The 22,904-nt window shown below is 32.9% G+C and overlaps 3 protein-coding genes across 10 annotated transcripts; 2 read left to right on the forward strand and 1 right to left on the reverse strand.

Annotated features, from left to right (window-relative positions):
* Nucleotides 1–1,482: 1,482 nt before the first annotated feature.
* LOC142504397 (uncharacterized) lies at nt 1,483–1,824 on the reverse strand. The gene has a single exon (XM_075617270.1). The coding sequence runs from the start codon at nt 1,822–1,824 to the stop codon at nt 1,483–1,485; it is 342 nt and encodes a 113-aa protein (XP_075473385.1).
* Nucleotides 1,825–12,870: 11,046 nt separating this feature from the next.
* On the forward strand, nt 12,871–15,009 carry LOC142556544 (NAC domain-containing protein 1-like). Of its 2 annotated transcripts, XM_075668003.1 has the most exons (4): nt 12,871–13,077; nt 13,395–13,668; nt 14,238–14,509; nt 14,616–15,009. In XM_075668003.1, exons 2-4 carry the CDS (start codon nt 13,464–13,466, stop codon nt 14,766–14,768), a joined length of 630 nt encoding a protein of 209 aa, XP_075524118.1. In that variant the 5' UTR covers nt 12,871–13,077; nt 13,395–13,463; the 3' UTR covers nt 14,769–15,009. The 2 variants fall into 2 exon arrangements, with proteins under 2 accessions (XP_075524118.1, XP_075524119.1); XM_075668004.1 differs by having other exon boundaries at nt 12,871–13,668.
* Nucleotides 15,010–16,716: 1,707 nt separating this feature from the next.
* On the forward strand, nt 16,717–22,073 carry LOC142555197 (GDP-mannose transporter GONST1-like). Of its 7 annotated transcripts, XM_075665939.1 has the most exons (12): nt 16,717–16,997; nt 17,153–17,283; nt 17,638–17,851; nt 18,077–18,238; nt 18,324–18,558; nt 18,672–18,811; nt 19,360–19,489; nt 19,932–20,030; nt 20,279–20,433; nt 21,061–21,177; nt 21,603–21,700; nt 21,789–22,073. In XM_075665939.1, the coding sequence occupies exons 5-12, from the start codon at nt 18,337–18,339 to the stop codon at nt 21,830–21,832; spliced, it is 1,005 nt and encodes a 334-aa protein (XP_075522054.1). In that variant the 5' UTR covers nt 16,717–16,997; nt 17,153–17,283; nt 17,638–17,851; nt 18,077–18,238; nt 18,324–18,336; the 3' UTR covers nt 21,833–22,073. The 7 variants fall into 7 exon arrangements, with proteins under 7 accessions (XP_075522054.1, XP_075522059.1, XP_075522053.1 ...); XM_075665944.1 differs by lacking the exon at nt 17,638–17,851; XM_075665938.1 differs by lacking the exon at nt 17,153–17,283.
* The last annotated feature ends 831 nt before the right edge of the window (nt 22,074–22,904 follow it).

Raw genomic sequence — 22,904 nt, forward strand, 5'->3', positions numbered from 1 at the left:
AACAAATATAAAAGCATGAAACAGATATCAATAGCATGTATCAAATCAGAAAGACATGTATCGATATAAAACTGTAAATAAACTCTGGACTCGTCATCTCAGACTCGACTCATTTCTAATCTAGGGATCTCGGTTCCTGGACATTGTCTCATATATCGAATCTCAGCGATATGAATAAATCAACTCCTAAGCAAACATCGATATAAACCAAACATTCAGTGTCTTGGCATATCCGCCACAGACTTGGCATATCCTGCCAATGACTAGGCATCTCCGCCCATGACTCAATACACGCTTTGCTATAACTCAATAGACTAAGCATATCAATCTCAGACATTGCGACATATCGAGGCAATGACAATTAAGTATGTGATTTTGGGAAACTCAAGTTAAATCAAACTCGAGTGGTGCAATCCCGGATCAACATTCATTTATACTTTTTTTTCTGTCAATCTGACTCTGTCGAAGTCTCGGATTCAAAGCCTGTCAATATCAATCTGGCAATGACAATATCGAGGAGTATAATATCAATACGCCACTCAATCAATACTGGATATAATCAGAACTAGATCAAATTCTGTTTCAACAGCATAACGACATGATCTCAATATACTCAGCAATACAATATCAATCAGATATCAATTCCCACAACTCATGATCAATCACAGTACAAATATGATATCAATCTCAATCAAATCAACTCTGAAAATCATAACAATTGCATACGGTATATGTTCTTCAATCCGATTTCGATTATACGATGTCTAACATATCGAGAACACCATATATGAATCATATCCGATTTCTTCTATATCATATTTTCGAAACATAACAAAACGTAATAAAACTTACGTCCAGTTGAAGCTCTCGTCGATAGAAACACAGCACTGAAGTCGGATTGAAATTCTGACGGGCGGATCTTGCACAAACTTCAAATTCCTAAAATAAAATTCAAATTCATATTTTCTCTGGAACCCTCGTTCTTGTTTCTGAATTCTGAAGGCCAAAATTCGTTTTTGATATATATATATGCATGTGAAGGCTAGGTGGCTCGATCTATACGCTGCACGTCTCGCGCATATGCGCGACCCTCCTCGGCGCATATGCGCGAGACACTATGTCTCGGCGCGTCCTCAATAATTGAATGGTTCTTGCGAGACACTATGCAACTACGACATGACACATAGTATCGATTCTTTGACAGCTCTCGATATACTAATAGTTGTCGAATCGATCGGGATATATGAGTTGAAGGGACCGTACTGTACGCTAACCAGGGACGGATCCAGGAATAAAAGTTGGGGGGGGCTTGAAGTCAATATGATAAGTTATATATTATTAAAAAAAAATTTACATTATATCGTTCAACGAAGTTGTGCCCTACGAGATTTTAAAACATAAAATTCATCAATAATAGAATTTACATCAATATGTTTAGCTAAATCTCGTTCAATATAGAGTGTCAAACAATCGGCAAGAAAGTCATCCTTCAGTAATGGCAGTAGACACAGGTAATGTCAAAACAAGATGAATCAATCTAGTCAACATAACATAAACACTTGACCGTCCACTCTCGGTCAATTGCTGACACAACTCAACAAGTGTAAAAACCTTTAAATTCTGCATCACATCAAGTTTATAATGTATCAATTCATACTCCAAAGCAACAATTTCTTGATCTGTGAAATCTCCAGGATAAAACTTCTTCGCAAGCTTGCAAATATCATCACTGTTAAATGAGTCAAATGAATTTTTAGGATCTAAAGCTGTATTAAGAGAAAGAAGTTCCACCGATGACTCATTGAACCGAGTATTTAACTCCATCAAAATGAAGTCTATTGCTGCATTAAAAACATCAAAGTGGTAATGATGTTCTATTGTAGTTTGCCGACAGGAACGTCCAATCTTATATAGACAATCAAGGTCAGGTACATCAATTTCATTTCTTGAGCAAAAAACTTTAACTTCCTGGAGAAATTCATTCCACCCACATTCTCTAAATTCTTGAAGGCAAGTTTTGGTAGTAGTGATAAATGTGATAGCAGTCAAAATGTCTTGAGATTTTTTTTTGAAGAATTTGACAAAGAGTATCTGTTGTTCTCATAATTTTATGCATTAAGTGCAAAATAAACACAAATTCAAAGCTTGCCATGTTTCTGTAAATGGACGGGACTTGATTGGACTAAGACATTGATGTACGACGGTTTTTGAAACAACCGTCGCTATTAGCAACGGTTTTTCAAAAAACAGTCGCTGATAGCGACTGTTTGAATAAACCGTCACTAGTAGCGACGGTGTAATTAAAACCGTCGCCGATCCATCGGCGATGGTTTTACTAAAACCGTCGCAAATATTAGCGACGGTTTTTAAAAAACCGTCGCTAAAATATTAAAAAAGTGGGCTCCTAGAATACATCCGTCTCTGACGCTAACCATAATTGAATGGTTCTTGCAGACACTATCATTTGATACCTAGGGAATCATGTAAGCGATGCTGCTAGGCGTTTAACATGATTGGTTGGGTACTATCATACTTGAGTTCTGAAGTTTTTATTATCAAGAAGTTGATAAATAAGAATGGAGGAACTGAGATATGCTCATATAAGGACATGTTTAGTCCCGAATCACATTGAGATGTGAACCCACGTCTAGTTGTATCATTGAACCATTGAGGGTCACACAAGTGCTAACTTTCTAGATCCCGTTGAGAAGTAAAATTGTTCAATGTGTTAAACGGCTTATAAAGGAGTTTATAAGCACAAATAAAAATAGAAGTATGACTTCTATAAGGAGAATGTAACTTTTAATTTGAGTAAGTGTTCCTAAATTAAAAGTTGAACAAACAAATAATGTATTTGAAAATTGTGATTTTCATAAACATTATTATGGACTAAATTAAATTAATTCAAGTGTTGAATTAATTAAACACTAGTGGGCCTAGTAGAGTCTAAATAATTAAATTAATTCAAGTGTTGAATTAATTAAACAATATTGGATCTTGTAGAGCCCAATAGGAAATAATTATTTAACTAGTGGGCTTGAGTAAAATCAAGTAAGGTTTAATTAATCTCAAATATGTTTGATACATTTAAATAAAACTCAATGGGCCTTGTAATTGTTACAAGCCCAAATAGAATTGCATGCATGGGAAGTGAAAAGGTGGAGGCTACTTTTTCAGTATCCAAGTCATGACATGCCTTTGGAATATACAACAATTTTTCACACAACCAAGAAAAGTCATCCTTCTCTCCTCCCCCAACCCCTTGGCCGAAATTTGCAATACAATTATCCTTCAATTTTCTTTCTTCAATTGTTGAGGAAAGCTTAATCTTCTCAATGAAAAATGCTCTAATTTTTCTAGTGCAAAATTAGAGTGGTTCTATTTTGTTAGTGGTGGACCTAATTTTGAAGGAAGGAGTCCATTTGGGCAAGGAGTGGTGTTGAAAGATTGTAGATTGTCTACCTTCAAGAGCCAAGTTGTTTACAACTTGTTTAGAGCCAAAACATCAATCCTTGTGATTGATAGGTAATTTTTTTAACACACTATGAATGTCATTTTGTGTTTTATTGTATTTGCTACACATGTTAGTGTTTAGGGTGCTCGAATTCTTGTTGAAAAACAATTTTTGAAACTTCCGTTGCGCAAGCGGGCACCTTAACCGATCCCCTTTCAATATGTACACCACGCTCATGGGCCAGAGCCCCATCTTGCATGCATGTAATCATGAGCTTTTAAAAATGGTGTGCATCACTGTACGATTTTCATGTACCATGCAACTCTTGCATGTGTATTCGAATGTCAACAGCATTCAACATTTTCTCAAACTGTCCCTACAGTTCATTTGACATAGAAGCGAGCATGTTACACTTTAGCTTGCATACTATGGTCCTACCATCTTGCATGCTTGGTCAGTTCAAAAGGAGTGACATTAATGTGTATGCTATTTTCTCCGAATTCAGAACAATTTTCCCAACCAGTCTTGAAAATTGGATTCAGTTAGCTTGTTAATAACAAAAATGGATTATGTGACGAAATCGAAAATATACGAATATGGAAACAGAATAAGGGTTGCTGATTATTTTAAAATAATTCTAAGATATAAAATATGGATTTTATTTTATAAATTTCCCTCCCATTATTTTGACATTTTCACCACCCTCTGATGAAAAAAGAAAATCGTATTGTAGTGGGCACGTAGAGTCCAATTAGTCAATTATAATCCCGAATAATATCAGCCAATCATAATTTCTAAAATGTAGAATCCAATTGCATCTCTATGCAACCTCCGCGTGTTTTGCCTCACGTTTAATAAGGACTCAATAATACGACGCAGTTTATTTTCGCGTGTCAAACCGACCCATCAATGTTGAATTGTAGTAGACGGTCGCCATGAGTTCCCCCAATAATATGAGCCGAAGTCATGGGAGTTCCACTCAATTCACATCATATGTCCGGTGGAAGTCACAGCTTTCCAGCGTCCAGGCCCCCCAATAATATGAGCCAGACACTGTCCGCGGGTAGCGATCGATATGCAACAACGGTTGATGGAAGACAATAATAAATTAAACTCTTTTAAATTTTAATTTTGCGGTTTGATATAAATTTTGAATCTTATTCAAAATGAGGGATTTTAATTTTAAAATTGTCTCATCATTTTAATTTAAAAGCGCGTGCCATGTTTGTATATTTGCCGGATACATGCAACTATATTAACTAATAATATACATACATGCATAATACTATATATCACATACATATATCATAATATGACATTCAACAATAAATAAGGATGGTCGATCGCCAACATTATTAAATCCATGTGAGCCAGACATGGATCCAGGTCCAAAACCTAGGTGAATGCAGGGATGCAAATGCAACTATTACAAGTGCTTCCAATATTTTACATGTCTTCATCTTGTACATCGGGCCCACCATCTTCCAGTATTGATCTCCCACTATTTCTAATAATTACATTTAAATAACCATGTCACATAAGGGATATATCTCATGGGGTGGGAACGGGCCATAAACCATGCTCACTTTAATAATATCAAATATTAACAAAATGAATGAAACATTAAAATATCCTAACATGCATCTAACACATTGGTCAAGGCTCTCGATAATCCTTCATGCATTTAATATCAAATATTAACATCAATTAATTAAATAAATTTAATTAATTGATTAATCATGCATCTAATAATATTATCACTAACCACCACAATTATTAAAGAATTTAATAAATTAAATAAATTCAATTAATTCAATAATAATTGATTTCTTGTAAAAACATATTAAAATCATATTATAATTATTTACCTTAGAAGAAAATTATAAATTTAGTAAAATTTTATTTTAAGGAAAAATTGAACAATTTTCATAAAATATCAATTTTATCTAAAATTTTGTAAAATCAGAAAATCGCATTCTAGGCCCAAACAATTCAAGCCCACGATCCAGCACGGTGCCCGAGACGTGCTCGGGCACCTACCCGAGCTGCCCGATCGTATCGGGCAGTGGCAGGACACTGTGCGCGCCGCCCTGCACACACAGCCGCGCGCATGGTGCGCGCGCTGAGTGCAGACGTTCCGCACGCCGCGCGCTGTGCGGACGTTCCGCACAGAGCGCACGGCAGCTGCGCGCATCGTGTGCGGCACTATGCGCGCAGGCGCGCAGAGTGCACTGCCCGAAACAGTTCCGGGCAGTCCAAATTTTTTTTTTTCGAAAATCTGGAAAAATAAATTTTTATGGTGCATCAATTTTCTGAAAAATTTTCTGGTATGGTTAGAAATATTATTCAACATGATTTAAACCATACGATAAAGAGAACCTGGCTCTGATACCACAATTGGATCTCGGTTTCTCTCGTGCCCAAACGCAGCGAAAGTTTTTAAAAAAAATTTTTGACATTCAAAATATTATTTGGACATTCGTATGGTTTTTGATAAATAAACATACATAAGATGTTTAGTAAATATACCTTAGTGAATAATTTTCAATTGGCTCTAACTACTCCGGTATCAGCGGACGTAGCTCTTGTTGTAAATCCCTACGAACGTTCTTTGATCTCCTTCTTTAATCTTCGAATCAGGTCCACGACCAGATTACTTGTTCCTCTTCTAATTTGTACTCGAAAATTAGAATATGTTTTGCGTAGAGATAGAACACGAAAAATTCGATTCAATAATCTAAGCCAAATTTTTGTTGCAAAAGGATATGAGAGCCGCTTGGGAAGAGCCGAAAGTTCTTCTTCTTGCCCAAGGAATAATTAAAACGAGAGCAGCACCTCTTTTCTTTTTAAAAAACTCTCGGATGCATTTTTTTCAAAAATAAGAAACAAAATCCTTATCTTAATTTCTAATCCTTAATTTACTTAATTAATCAAATTAATTAAATTAATTAAAGATTCTAAATTCATGCCATATCAAAGAAAATCTCGATTTTTTTGCATATTTCTTTTCAAGAATATCATGCATTAATTTTATTTGCTTTGTGTGCAAGTTTTTAAATTATGGTATCATGAATATTTTCATATTACATAAATCAATACCATATTTTATAAAAATTTAATGGGTTATATTTTAACTCAATTAAAACATAATTTGATTGTTAAAGTCCAATTGAACTTTAATACATTTGCATGATGGGCTTATACTCTTACAAGTCCATGATCCATGCTCTCATTATATTAATCTCATCATAATCCCAATCGACGATCAAATATCATCGATGTGACAATTTCAAATTGTATGTTATTATGATGCACACTTTAATTTCGAGATCACCAATGTCTAAATAAGGCAGGTGTACTCCCTTTGACTGTTTTACAAGTCATGCTCTCAAAAAATTCTATAAGGTTTTATAAACTTTATTCAAACTTATTTCTTATAAATTCAACTCATTGAATTCATTATCTCAATGGGAACAAGTAAACCAGTGCTTGTGTGACCCTCAATGGTTCAGGGATACAGCTAACTGTGGGTTCACAACTCTTTGTGATTAAGGAAATAATCTTTTATTCGGGCTTACCCTAATTTGCCCCATTCCATGCACCAACATTTGATCACGAGAATGTCAGAAACTATTTTCTGATTAAACCCATCGAATCATGGTAAGAGCGTCTAGTAGTATCGCCCTATGACTCCCTAGGTATCACTGATAGTGCCTGCAAGAACCAGTCGGTTATGATTAACGTACAGTACGGTCCCTTCATCTCATATATCCCGATCGAATCTGCAACCATTGGTTCATCGAGGGTTGCATAATAATTCGAAAACTATGTGACACATCTTTGAGAATAAATAGTGGCATCGCATGTACAACTGGAGAACTCCTTCTCTCATGTACATCTCATACTCTGGGCAGAGATTTCATGCACTATTATTTCATCAGATCAATTGGTTATTCACACCCGTAGGTGAGCAGTGAATCCCCGACTACAATGCACTGGCTCCTACATGTGTCGCAACTGTACCCAATCTCGCCACCTGATGACTCTCTTGGAGCCGGTAAATGAGTCAAAGCACAGCCCTAGCATATAGAGCCTCAGTGTTGTCCCGGGTCGTAAGGACTAATGTTGTACAATCATAACCACTGACTTATCCTCTCGATGAATGATAACCACTTGGAAAGTCCGAGGGAGGGTTGTTCGGTATAATCATCATATGACTATCCATCTGCATGTTTGGACATCTCTATGCCCTTACCAAGAAACGCAGTACACCACATCACAGATGCTAGTCTCGAGCTCAAGCGACCTTTATCCATGTTTTAGGGGGCTGAATCGACTAGGAACGAATTTAGATTATACAGTGTTTACAAATGAGTTTCAACATCGAATTACGATTCATTTGTATTAAAGTATAATCAAGGACTTTATCTATGCTGATTGCATGGGTATAGAGATAAAGTAAAACAAGACCATAAAAAGTTAAATTATATTAAAATAAAGATTGTCTATTACACTTGAGTCAATAAATTCCCTAGCCAACCGTTGGCTTGCAGGGCATCTACTCTAATAGTAACTGGCAACGGGTATTGGAAGGCCTGTGGTACTGTGAAACAAATATATCACAACTGTATCTGCATTGGATCCAAAAAAATCTTTAATCTTTTACGAAGGGAGTCCCCCAAAGGGCAAAAAAACCAATTGGGTCATGAAAGAGTACGCAATTGGCAATAAGGATGATGCTAACAAGCTGGCAACAACTTTTGATTCTACATTTTTTGTTATGCATATTGAACATTGGTGCTATATTCTTTGTGACCAAGCAAGCAGCTCTTGAATTTGTCTTCTTGCAGTTGGACGGTTGTGTCCTGTGCCGGACTAAGAAACAGAAAACCAACAAGCATGTGGCAATTGAACACCAGTGTACTAGTCTGCAAAACATTCCTCGGGCGCTACAATCAAACCGTCCGATGGTCTCGTAGCAGCAGAGATCACGACAGTTCCTGCTCAAGATACCAACATTGTCACCTCCCATTGATCAACAAAGATGACGAATTTAAAGTAAAAAATGAAGGATTTTATGAATTCAACATGATATATGGATCATTGTTTTTGTTTTCTTCTTTTTTAGTTGTCATGTGCATTTCTTTTTGGAATGATTTTTAAGATCTTGAACAGTGTGGGTTTTGATATGCTGATAGAGATTGTCATTCGTGTGAACCTTCTTTCTCTTGCAAAATATAAATTTGGTGTGCATATATAGGTCTTATGATATATGTGTATGTATATATACATATCCACCTTGTTCATGTTCTTGTAAATTGTAGTAAAACATTACTATATAAAAACTCATTTGGTTTCGAATAATTTTTTTAAAAAAAATTCAATCGTTTGTGAATTAAAATTATGTAATTCAACTTGAAATTGAAATATATGTAAACAAACATTTCATTACTGAAAGAAGTTTATGTCAACACACCACACCAGTCCATCGTTATAGACGGTAATCCCTTAAGATTATATAATAAAATTTCTCTTCACTTTAAAAAAATTCATATACAATACTTTTTTCATGTCAACGACTAAATTTTTAATGCAGTTTTGTCACGATATTTTATTATGTATAAATAAAAATGAAATAATATATTATTTAATTTTGAACTTAAAATTTAATTATTAATATTTTATAAAAAGTTTTAAGTACGGGTAATTGAATATACAAAATATTGGTCAATCTTTTCACAAAATTATAAAAAGTATTGAGATGTAAAAATGTTTCCTTTGCCAAAAAATTTCGAGTTTGGGATAAAACACAATGTTTTAAAATTTAATGTCAAAAGTAAGATTTTTCTGTAATTTTATATATTTTTTATTGTGTAATATATCAATCTAGTTATTAACAACATTTATTTATATTATATATGCGGATAAACTCCAAATATTTTTGGATCTTTTGGATAAGTAATTTAAAAATGTTTTTAATGTTTTATGAGGGAAAAAAATTAAAGTATATGTTTGGATTTTTGTAAAATATTTTTAAAAAAAATTGTTATCCGAGAATAATTTTTAAAGAACAATTGAGTTTATGTTTTTTGATAGAATAAAAAAACTTGGATTAAAAGAGCACTAAAATATTTTTATAAAATAGTTGTTTAAACAACTTTTTAAATATTTTTAACTATAAAATTTTTTTTTAATAGTTTTCCAAACTTCATGTCAACTCTAAATTTTTTTTATAGAATAATTGTACAAACATATATTTATTCTTAAAACAAATTTAAAATATTTTATAAAAAATTTAAAAAACTTAAGAAACATCAGTTGTTTCAAAAACTAAAAATATAAATATAAACTAAGATGAAAATAAAAACAATATTTGTTTTGTGTATTTTTTACATTTAACTTAAAGATATTAACAAATTTAGCTATCATAATTTTCAGAGCAGTTAAAATTTTAGACGTGTTAAATTATTTTAGATGTGTTAAATTGTAATTCCTAAGTTTTGGTAATATCAAACTGTTAGATTCCTTAATTTTGGATTTACTGTATATTAAAGTACTGGACCATCCTACTAAAGATTTAGAATAAGTCGTTCAACTAGTCTCAAGATGCAAAGCTATCCAACTGTTTCAGTTTTACCAGCTCATTTGATCTACTTAACCGCTCAAGCGTACAAATTTGTGGAATAAGGACTACTCAATCGTTCACCATATCGAAGTACATTGAAAAATGTTGAGTAATATATCTTCAAATATAATCCACACTTCTTAAAAGGATCTCACATACTTTATCTGAAAAGTTGACTAACTGATCTTGCACTACAAATAAGAAATCAGAAGATCATACTCTTTGCCGAAAAAGACATAGCGCAGAGCTGGTTACTTTTTGCCCTCAGTGACCATTTCTTTCCGCATTTGGTAAATATCAAATTGCCCATTTATTGAAGTATACTATGAATCAAGAAATGATAACAACAACAATGTTTTTGCATTAATGCTAATTTATTGAGCTGCAGACGAATGTTGAACAAGCAAATGAAAAAAACACTATAAATAGATAATGGCAAGAAGAACTGAAGTTCTTAACAAATTTATAAGAACACGCATTCAAAGCAATTTTTCAAGCTTGCATTCTCTGAAAGATTTCCGATTACTCTTCATACTGATATTTACTACTGCTCAACAGTCATCACTTCAAAGAACATCTATCAGATTATCAATGATCATTAAGGGTTTCTGTCCAACTACTCAACAGTTTCTGTCTCGAACGTTTGAAAAGTTGTTCGACTATTTGGATATGATGATTCATTATTTCTGAATATTTGTATTGTGTTGGTTGTTTGATCGTATGTCTCAACCGTTTGTAAGAGTTAACTAGGAGTTTCAACTTAGGCAGTTAATAAGATATAAGGTTGAAGTAGGTTGTTACATAGAGTTGTAAAACCAAAATTTTTTGGTAAAATCATTCTTAAGTGGAAAATGAGGTAATGTAGGAGCTTATAGTAATTTTGTTGCACCAACTACAAGGATTGAGGAATCAACTAATAATATTGTGAAAATAGTAAGAATCTTCTATGATATTTGTAATTATATCTTCAAGGCAATGTTAAAAAATATTTTCTTGAGAAAATTTTATTTAATTTGATGATGTATTATACACTGTCTCGTAAATATTTTTCGTTCTCAAGTACTACTACAATTACCAAGTTAAAAAAATTTCAAATTTATTGTTTATGACAGTTGTTGATGCGCCTACGTGCGACAAACGTATCGATCAGAGCCAATATCTTATCAAACTTTGACATCAATTTTGAGCATTTGAGTACTAGCACACATCTAACACCATCAAATTCTGTTCATCAAGGTATTCTACTAAATTGAAATAATATTTGATGCAATTTATATTATGGATCGATTAGTATATCTTTTTTAAATACATGTTTTACTACATCGATATTTGAAGATATGTATAATACATCAATACTTTGTCACATACACGTGTAAATTATTTGGAAAAAAAAGCATTTTATTGCTTCTATCATTAATTTCCCCTATCAAATTCTACATTAAAATTTAATGAATTTGATAAGAGTTCATCAACCAGATGATTAATTTTGATTTTTTGTTTTTATTTTCTAAATTTTATGTACAAAAATTTATTCATTTATATTTTTCAGAATTTGATTTAAAAATATATAAACTAGGAAGCATCATATATGACATAATTTTTTATTCACGCAAAAGATTATTTGAACACATGGTAAAAAAATTTAATGTTTTATTTTCAAAGTTTTATGCAGAAATATTTTTTTATTTAAATTAATTATGGAATTTACACATTTCATTCCCATGGGTCAATATATCGCTCGATTAGAAGTCTTAAACCAGATGATAACTATAGGCCAAGGTACATGCAGATGTGGATTGTAGACAGAGATCATAATATAGACAATAGACTCCAAGGAAATCCATAACTAAAATTATCATCCCCACACATGAACAAGGATTAGGGAAACACCATGCATTCCTAACTATAACATGAGCAATTTCAATCGCTTTCTACTGCACAAACCACGTTGAGAACTCAAAATTGGCAACCATGAGCATCTTACGTTGAGCAATAATAGAAACCAATTAAGGCATATCAACAGTTTCAAACGGGCAAGCCTGCCAAAAACTTATCTATGACGGGTTGGCCCACGAGTCGACGTGGGTGGAGAATTTCTCAACCCAACCCAACCCAACCCAAAGTGAGATGTGGGTTAGGTGGGTCAATCTGTGGGCTACTTTAAATATTTTTAATATATATATATATATATATATAATTAATTAATTGAAAAATTTTATGAATACAAATTTAATAATAGTAATAATAATAAAATTATAAGTAATTGATTTTACACTTATAAATGTTAGCTACAATAATTAAGAGTAGCTTTATCATTTTATAGTCTTGCAATTTTTTATATTTTACTAAAATTTCGGCGTGAAATAATGCATATTATCTTCCAAACATATATTTGCTTAATTTTCATTTATTAAACTTTAAATTTATCCAAAAATTATGGAATCAAGCGATTATACCACGACGATGTAAATTTTTTTACAATTAAATTATATAATTAAAAACAAAAAAATTTGTCTAAATTATTTAAAAATTAATAGATTTTGATTATTTATTGCAATATAAACTAGTTTTTCGGTGGATAAGAAGTATATTTTCTAAGATCACACGGATCAATTTTGTGATATATATTTTCGACTCGATTTATCCAACCAATATATATTTTTTTTTTTGGTGACGAATAAATTACTTTTCAATCCGGGTCGAACCAATACTTTCGTACCAAGGCGGAGACCTTGTGCCAGATTTACCGCATGCCATGAACCAAATAAAACTAGTTTCTGAATATAAATTTCCCAAAATTACACTCGTTGAACAAGCATTGCTTTCCCTCCAGAAGATTCATTCTCTCGAAGCAATTTCTGGAAAACTTTTAGTTCTTCACCAATGGAGTTTTAATCATCAAGCTACTCTGTTATCTCAGACATTTTTCTGCAGGTTGTATCCTTTTTCCCAAGAAAATTTCAGAGCGAAGTCGAGAAATCTTGGAGCCATTAAACAGGTAATGTTTTCAATCCAGAATCTGTTCCCACTTCTTCTGCGAATTCCCACATTTTACTCGACCAACCGATCATCTTCATCAGTGGGGTTTTAATCTTCGTTGTTAGCCTTTTCTTTTCCGTGAATCTTGCATATTCTTCTCCCCCAAGAAAATTGAAACCCAAATTAAGAAATCTTGCAGCCATTTAATATTCAAGCTATATACAGTTACTTGTGAATCTTGCTGCGTTTAGTATTCTTTTCCGAAGAAAATTCAAGGGGGAAAGTAAGCAATCTTCAAACCATTCTATATATATATTTTTTTTGCATATATTTCAGATTCTAGATTAAATAAGCCACTGCCCGCTCTCTTCTTCCGACGTTCCACTTTCAAGAATTTAAGTTTCCATGTATCCCAGCTGGCATCAAATAGCTTTTGGCCCGGATAAAGGGCAATATGTTCGAGTTTATCTTCCGCCGGGGTTTCGCTTCGCCCCAGAAGACCACAGTCTCATTAACGACTATTTGAAGAAGTTCATCAATTTCGAGCCGATCCCATACAGCAGTATAGAAACAGTCAATGTTTACATGTATAATCCACGGAACTTGAGTGGTAATGCTCTGTTCTTCCTATGAGTGTTTCAATTTCCTCGTGTATTCATTCTGTGTGTCACATTAGTCTACATCGTAGTCTTACATAAAATTTAACAAATTTTTCCAAGAACTTGAGAGCATTAGATAGGTGTTTAGAGACAGAATCCAGGATTTGTGATGAAAGATTGATAAACTTAGTGTACAATACACGATCACGGGTAGTACACATGCTTCATTAATGGAATTAAGGGCACCATTTCATGAAATTGTATCTGGGTTTAGACAGCTGTTGATGTGAATTTAGGCACTTTACATGAATGGGATCGATCATCGATAGTGTCTCGATTTCGGGTGTTCTAAGTGTTTGTTCTCAGTCTGCGGCTGAAATTTTTTTTGAATATCGTATCAAGGGTGGTGTCAGGAATTCGTATAACAAATACATTCTCCATGTAAACAGTACATTGCTAAATATGTACCAAAGCTGATGGATATGTTGTGTGTATTGTATATATGCATGTTTTAATGTGTACTTTGGCTCTTGTAAGATTATGTTTTCCTGTTTTTAATTATAATTGAGCTATGATGCAGTGGCATATCCAAGTTTGGCAGATAATGCATGGTACTTTTTTACCCCGAGAGACCGGAAGCGACTGTATCGAGCAGCTGGTAACGGGTATTGGAAGTGCTACGGTACTAAACAACAAATATATCACAACAATATCCGCATTGGATACAAAAATTCTTTGATCTTCTACAGAGGGAAGCCCCCATATGGCAGAGAGACTATTTGGGTCATGAAAGAGTACATAGTTGACCAGCCTCCCAGACGACTACAAGATGACGACACCGGTGACATAGAGGTAAAAACTATCTCAACTTGATGTTTTGTAATATTTGATGCTAATGTTTTCTGTTATATATATCTATTGGTGCTACAAGATTGTGTTTCCTTCCCGACTCTTGCAGGACGATTACGTTTTGTGTCTAATTCAGATGAGAACCGGCCCCCGCTGGCATTCAAGAAGTAACAAGTACAAACTGCTACTTTCAAATCTTGCAAAACTAAGCAGTAGACGGAGAACCTACAAGTTTGCAGCCAGCAAGCTTAGAAAAATTTAACACCAGTGAAATACAACATTCTATCGCCGCATTCTGAAACCAAATCTGCCGATTTCGAAAGAAATGGGTAGAGTAACAAGGTCTATAGGAATTCATCATGGCCAAACATGGAGACAGATGGATCTTGTATTCTCTAGTTTCTGCCTCTTTTTTTTTTTTTTTTTGCAGTTTTCATATGCATTTCTTTTCTCGAAACTCAATAGATTTTGGAAAAATTTAAGATCTTGAATACAATTTGGATATGCCCATGGAACTTCTCTATTTTGCAATATTAGTTTGGTGTGTGTACTTGTTATCTATTGGTGCTTGAGCTTCATTTTTACAAGTTTCTTTAATTTGTTTATAAAATCGAAATAAAATGAAAATCGATGATTTTCTGATATAACGATTTTGTCTCGAAAGCTGATGAAAATAAGGAGGTTTTACATGTTGATCATATTATATACTTTGAAAATAGGCTAATGCATATGTTGTACCCGATAATTGTCTCTGTTGACTAGAACAATCGAAACATGTTATTTGGATTGCTGTACGATTTAAAAGATTTGAGTTACACTGTTACCACAACTGTAATTTTTTGTTGTACGATATTTGTTATTACAAATATTTACAATAATGTATTAGAAAAGCATATATAAGTAAAGCAATTATATTATCTCTATATCGTATTTTAATTATCCTGAAAATTGTCATATTTTGTGCATTTATGTTCTATTTATACTCAGTAGACGTATTGTTGTGTATCTAAATTATTTATATGTGTAAAATATTAATATGTTTATAAATCAATATTTAATATGTTGTATAATAAGTAAAGTAAGAGATAATTTAAAAAAATTTAAAGTATTAAAGGGATAATGTTTTAAAAATAACATAAAATATATCACAAAATATTAAAAGATAATACACTGAGATATGAATATTATTATACAAGAGATAATATTTTGTAAACAAAGAGTCCAAACCTGATTTTAAAAAAGAAAAAAAGAAAGTCCAACCAAGAAACTTATGGTGATTATTCCAAGAGAATATTTCTTAATTATATATCCGATCCATATTTAATAATATTTTTGATATAAAAAATAATTTTTTTTATAAGATCACAAAATTTTCATATAAGACGATATCTCATATGAGTTTTTTGTTTTAAAATATACTTATTTTTTAAAAAAGTTTTTAAACTATTCTTTTAATTTCAAGCAGTTGCATTTTTTTTTAATCCAACAGTTGCATTTTCAAACAATTATTAATGACCTTATTTCAGATTTAAAAAAAAACCCAAACTTGCACATATTTATAAACTAATTTGGACCATCAGGTATGAAAATATAATATAGGGATATTATTGTGTTATAAATAATATCATAAAAAAATTCAAAACATAATCTAAATTATTTAATGTGGCACAAGAAAAGAAAATCTTGGCAAAACACATGAAATAACTATTAATTCATTCATGAGTAGGTTTTTCGTTACATTATTTCACGCACTGTACTCGTGAGATCACTTGACCGATCCATATTTAATTTGAAGAATAATATTTTTGACATTGTAATAATATTTTTTAATGAACTAGATAGGATTGAATATCCGTGTCACAAAATTGACTCGTGATACGATCTCACGTGAGTTTTTGTGTTAATTCATATACTATTTATCATGAAAAACTACTTAATAAAAATTAGGAAAAACAAGCAAATATAGAAAAAAAAAACTCTTGTGAAATTGAAATCGTTTCGCGTGTCAATCTGTGAGACAAATCTCCCACTCGAATTGATTTTTTTAAAAAATATATTTTATTTTAAAAATATTAATTTTTATTTTAAATATAAATTGGATTGATAATATTAAGATTTTTTTTATCATTATTAACAAATCTAGTTCAACAAGGGTGATTTTAAGAGGAAAAACCATCAATTTTTAAAGATGAAATCCATAACTAAAAGGTCAAATCCCAGTTTAAAAAAATCAAAAAGCAAAAAAATCCCACTTTTTTCAAATTTTTCATAAAAATTGAATCATCCGGGAGTGAACTTAGAAAAAACTGCAGATTATGCTGTTATAGAAGTTCACTTGGTTAGGGCAATTTTGATTTGTCATTCTTGTTATTCTCGTCTCTCTCTGTCTCTGACTGTCGGATATTTGTATTCGGCGTCCATTTGGGATAACATATCTCGTCTGCTTTTATGGGCAAAAAATTATGACACTGACATTGTAAATGCCACAAAGGTAACTCTTTTTTATTTATTTTTATTATTTTTTATTTCTGGGTTTGTTTGTTCTGTTTTTTTTCCCAATTGTTATAGTTCTATCTGATTTTTTGCCATCTTCCCTTTTTTATTTAAGGTTCGTAAAACTAAGTGTTGCTTATGTTTCTTGGATAGGTTGTGAGTTAGGACTTCGGAGTTCTTTTATTTTTACATGAGTAATTTGTGTTGATTGAGCTGCTGCAAACTCACCCGGAGATCAGATATTGGATCATAGTTTAAAGGCTTTGCTGTTGTGCAAATTATTGGTCAGTTTATCGGTTTGCTTTGGTGTGGGTGCTTTCAATTTGATTAGTTGTTTCTCGCACTGATGGGCTTGTGAAATTCCGAGGACAACTTGAAAGCTTTTTCTTCCTTGTGAAAACTTCAATTCTTCCTTCCTTTAGGTGTGGGGGAATTTTTCTGGGAGACTTCATGTTGTAGGAGCAGCTGTTGTCATAAATTTTCTTTCTTTAAAAAATTTAGTAAAGTAAAAAGGATTGGTGGTTTGTGTGGATAGAAGGAGACTTAGGTGGTCAGCTATAAATCACCATTTGATGTAGTTTCTAATTTCCTTTCTGTTTTAGTATTCTTACATTCTGCCTCTAACTTTGAGCCTATAGATGTTATAATCTTCGGCCAACATTAGCAGCTGCTACCAAGTTAATTTTCCTCATCAGAAAGTACGTCTCTATGTTATTCTGACCTTGTTTGGGAGAGATATATAACACTGGTTATTGGGAAGATTTCCCAAGTGGAGGAGACCTAAACAACGTCAGCCGAGCCACTTGCTGGATCAAGTCTCATATCTCATGTGAGAAGAGAATTGGTCAGCAGGTATATTCTTTAATTGTACTTTTGTGGCCGGTTGTGTGATAATGTTATGTTCCCTTTCTTGGTATTCACATTTTCATGTATTTTAATGGTTTGATAATTTAAATTTATAGAGATCACCACATGTCGAAAATGGTGTTAGGAAGAAACTAAATCTTAGTCTTGCTGCAAGTGGTTACAGCTTTGACACTTCATGACATTAAAGCATTAAAGTTTTCATTCTTGTAGGAAGAGGGGAGAACTGGAATTCCGTCATTGGCATGAAAAAACATCCCGACATTCTTTCTGGTTCCAATTGCTTAAGAAGGACTGGAAGAAACTTCTGACTATATTTTACTTTAAAGATGAAAGGATAGGCTAGACAGCCTATATTGCAATTTGCGTTATTTTGTAAGTTTTTATATTGTCCTTCTCTGTCAATTGAATTGATTAATTAAACTGCAGACGTGGCGAATTTGATATGTCTCGCTTTCAGATATTTTTGTGTGATGAATACACACGGCAATAGTTATGAGGCAGATGCCGAGATTGGAAGTCCGGAAAAGAATAGGGAAAAAGCACCTCAAAGTAAAATAGGATTTACATTGCATAATAAAGCCTTGTTATCTGGCCTTGCATATTGTGTATCTTCCTGCAGCATGATACTGGTTAACAAGTATGTCCTCTCCAGTTACAACTTTAATGCCGGAATATCTTTGATGCTATACCAGGTCATCTTTCATATAGGTTCCGTAATGAATTATATTCAATTTTAGTGTACATCAGTTGATTTCAGTCAGATTCTGAGTTCTTTGGAAATATTAAGAAAAATATCTTAATGCAGAATGTTGTCGCAGTGGTGGTTGTTTCCACTTTGAGATTACTTGGCATAATTACTATGGAACCACTCACATGGAGATTGATTAAGGTCTGGTTGCCAGTAAATGTTATATTTGTCGGGATGCTGATCACAAGTATGTTCAGGTTAGCTTTCTCAATTTTGTCGTATATTGCATTGTCTGAGTATTATCTGCGTTTACATTTTCATGATATTCAAGTCTTGATTGATTGAACGTTGACTTAATTATCCTTTCTTCATTGATGTGTTGCTGTTCTTGATAGTTATGTGCTTTTTCATCCTATAAATTGTTGAAAGGCTTATAATTTGCTCTCAATCAGTTTGAAATTGATATATGTTTTGTTCTGAATTTTCCGATGATTTACCATATTGCCGATTTTCTCCACAAGCTTCATATGAATTTTGATTCTGAACTCTTATTATTTGTTCATTATAATTGATGGCTGGATTCATTTGACAATGAATATTATATATTTTATTGCAATGCTGCAGTCCCGTTGATCATCTTTGTTATTACAAAATCAAGAGATATATTTTTTTGAAATTGTTGTCCATGGACATACGATATCGCAGAATGCCTCTTCTATGATGTATGTGTTTCCTTTCTTCTTGTTCTTCAAAAATTCTTCTCATTAGCATATTATTGCCTGATGTATACCCATATTCCGTGCAGTCTTAAGTACATTAATGTAGCCATGGTCACAGTTCTAAAGAATGTGACCAATGTGATTACGGCTATTGGTGAAATGTATCTTTTTAACAAGCATCACGACAACAGAGTTTGGGCAGCGCTTTTCTTAATGGTATGTCGTCTGGCCAATATTTGTTTGTTGTCCCAAAAATTACTTATTTTTCAGTCTATATCATTTTAATTGACCAAGAACACTTGCTCCTCCCACATGTGGACTACACTTGCTCTAGATTGCTAGTGTATATTGGTACTTCACTTCTTTTATCTATCCTCTCTATCGTTTGGATTTAGGCACTGTTTAAAAGTAGTTTTTTGGAGAATGTTAATTTTTAGTTGGGATTTTATAAGTTTGAAAATGCTTTAGAAAGCCAAAATCGATGAATAAAGAGACGTGGCTATTAAGCTTCTACTTGAATTATACCCAAACGTAAACCTCTTTTGCTTATTCATGTTCATATTTTTATTTTAATCATCATTGTTCCAGCAATTTACTCATTCGCATGCGGTGTCGGTTGGTTGGTTTAATTGTCCAATGAAGTTCATTCATAATGCAGATCGTTTCAGCTATATCTGGAGGACTGACAGATCTCTCATTTCATGCTGTTGGATACACCTGGCAGTTTATCAACTGTTTTCTGACTGCATCATATTCTGTAAGTAAAACACCGAAGCTATTTGTTCATAGATTATGAATGCATAATTTTATGCGGAAGATTTCTGCCTTGTTTTCTATTACCACGTTTAATTTTGTGTTTCAAATTTCAAGCGATCTGAACACCATAGGTATACTGCTTTAGTCGCTTGTACAAATTATGATATATTTTCTTGAAATAAGTTAGTTATATTCCATCTAGGGAATGACAATTATTACTGATATATTGATAGTCTTTTTGTTGCACAGCTGACTTTACGTAGGGTCATGGATACTGCAAAGCAAGTCACCAAAACAGGAGAGTTGAATGAATTCTCAATGGTCCTGCTTAACAATTCACTTTCACTACCTCTAGGAATTTTTCTTATATTTGTGTTCAAGGAAGTTGATTATCTTTTGCAAACGTAAGTAAAAGTTCTTCCTATTCTATTTAGGCCCCAAGTTTCACGTCTTAAATTCTCGTTCCATCTGAGCTTGAGAAAACCAATGTTTATCTCCTTCCAAGTTTGGAATTCAACGAGGAAACTATCTAAGATTATTGTAGAAATGGCCTTTAAATGTGGAATGTGGCATACAGATGAATTCTTCCTATTTTATTTAGACTATGAATTTTAAGTATTAAATCCTCATTCCATCTGATCGTGAGAAAACTTTCAAAGTATTATGCAAATGTTTTCTACTTCGAAGTTTGGAATTCGATGAGGAAACACTAAGATTGCGCTTGGATTTGAAGCTATGAATTTCAAATCCATGGATTTTAATTCATTTGATTGCTTGGATAAATTTATGTCGGGTGAATTTCACATTCATCCGTCGCGAGTCCATGTGGATGCAATGGTAAATGAATGTGATTTCAAATCCCTCTTCAAATCAAATTCTTCCTTCCAAATCATATCCTCCCATTGAAGTGTAACCTAATAGATTGTTGTACCAAGGGCCCTTAAATGTGGAAAGTAATTTAGTGATTGTGGTCGTATATTCTAATCTTGATAAACTTTGAGCTCTCATTTGTTTTTTCCCCTTAATGGCAGACCACTTTTGAGATTGCCCATCTTCTGGCTAGTGATGACATTGAGTGGATTCCTGGGGTTGGCGATTAGCTTCACGTCCATGTGGTTTCTGCATCAAACAGGAGCTACCACGTACAGGTAAATTGGTGCTGTCTGAATTCTTCTTTCTTAGACAGCTGAGATGCATTCTTTCTCAAAAAAATAAGGGTGTGCCCCTCAGGAATTGTCAGCATCGCCCTCGCATATAATAACAAAACTGAAACATCACCTCAGTTATATTAACACCACCGAAGGGTGGAATATGTGTCGGTTTAGTCTTTAGGCATATCCCAAGAAAAGAGAGAATTTAAGAACTGGTTCACACATGTAGACTTTTGGTTTTCGATTAGCTACCACAGAGAACATATTCAGGATTTTGATAGAAGGTGGCGACTCTGGCGAGTGGATTGTGTGCAAAATACAGTTTTTCGAATATTGTTGTTCTCTGCAGCCAGGACTAAATTTTACGTGCAGAACTTGAATATTTTCCTCTTCTTTTTTAATTCATGAATCATTTGGTGCAGTCTGGTGGGGTCTCTGAACAAGATACCTCTTTCTGTTGCTGGTATCCTCCTGTTTAAAGTTCCAACAAGTTTGGAAAATTCTGCCAGCATTTTCTTTGGTAAATTTCTCTGCCGACTATGGAAAACCTTGAGGTTTGCTTGATCCCATATGGGAAATATTACATAATCCCGTGTTTCTTTCTGTAGGCTTGCTGGCTGGTGTGCTTTTCGCAAGAGCGAAAATGCGCTAATGGTCGGTTAATTTTTTCAATGGCTTTGAATTTGTATCATACCATGTACACTAGCTTGTTGTTAGTGCAAATCTTCTCCGACACGCGGTGTTACCGTCGTGAAACAAGAGACACATTTTCCGTCAATGTAGCAGACAATGTATGTGGAATAATATGGAGGGTTTGAAAATGCTTTTTTAATTTTCCATTTGTGCCATGAAAATACTCTCTACCACGGCTGTATGACAAATATTTATTTTAAGAGATGGAACCTGCAGCTCTTCTTGATCAGGCTAGCAGTCCATTTGGAAACTGAATTATTAAAAGAGAAGCTAAACTTCTAAATCAATAATAATAATAATAGGTGAAAACATATTGTTTTTTCTTTAATTATCGTTGATTGATGATATACATACGTACATACATAGATATATACATACATACAAATATATATATATACACATACATACAAAGATATATATATATATATATATATATATATATATATATACTAGGAATGATCACGTGCGATGCACGTGGTGATTAATAATGAAAAATATAATAACGAGATTTAGATAATTTTTAAAATCGTTTGAATAACATCTTGTTTATGAGTATTTATTAATCTAAATATATCAAAATACAATAAATAAAAATACACTATGACGATAAATCAAATATATTCACTTATTTATATAACAATTTTCAATTTACATGATTATAACATAATGACAGCTCTCTCAAATTAACAAAGATATTTTTCATCCAAATATCATTCACAATGAAAAACAATATAAATAAAATTAAGAGAATAGTAAATTTTACTAAAACCAAAATCACAATGTATTTAAATGGAGTGCATATAGTGATTGTCAAATAAAATTATCTTAATTAACTCATTGCGAATTTTGTTCAACTTTTTCCTTTTATAGAATAGATATTACAAATCAACTCAAATATTTTAAACGGTATAGTAGCTCAATCATCATGATTCGATCGATGTATCCAACAAGGACAATTATTGCATTCCAACAATACCAATAATTACACTAATTGCAATCTATGAGAATCGATCTCATGACTTTGACTCTTA

The sequence above is a fragment of the Primulina tabacum genome, chromosome 9 (genome assembly GCF_025594145.1).
Source record: "Primulina tabacum isolate GXHZ01 chromosome 9, ASM2559414v2, whole genome shotgun sequence".
In the NCBI taxonomy this organism is placed as follows: Eukaryota; Viridiplantae; Streptophyta; class Magnoliopsida; order Lamiales; family Gesneriaceae; genus Primulina; species Primulina tabacum.

What these genes read in the sequence shown, in the direction of transcription:
- LOC142555197 (XM_075665939.1), top strand. Translation starts at nt 18,337, where the DNA reads ATGAATACACACGGCAATAGTTATGAGGCAGATGCCGAGATTGGAAGT. An exon ending in CTGATCACAAGTATGTTCAG is followed by an intron (nt 18,812 to 19,359) that starts GTTAGCTTTCTC and finishes TATTCCGTGCAG; the next exon opens with TCTTAAGTACATTAATGTAG. An exon ending in TTCTGCCAGCATTTTCTTTG is followed by an intron (nt 21,701 to 21,788) that starts GTAAATTTCTCT and finishes TTCTTTCTGTAG; the next exon opens with GCTTGCTGGCTGGTGTGCTT.
- LOC142556544 (XM_075668004.1), top strand. Translation starts at nt 13,464, where the DNA reads ATGTATCCCAGCTGGCATCAAATAGCTTTTGGCCCGGATAAAGGGCAA. An exon ending in TAATCCACGGAACTTGAGTG is followed by an intron (nt 13,669 to 14,237) that starts GTAATGCTCTGT and finishes GCTATGATGCAG; the next exon opens with TGGCATATCCAAGTTTGGCA. An exon ending in ACGACACCGGTGACATAGAG is followed by an intron (nt 14,510 to 14,615) that starts GTAAAAACTATC and finishes CGACTCTTGCAG; the next exon opens with GACGATTACGTTTTGTGTCT.
- LOC142504397 (XM_075617270.1), bottom strand. Translation starts at nt 1,824, where the DNA reads ATGGAGTTAAATACTCGGTTCAATGAGTCATCGGTGGAACTTCTTTCT.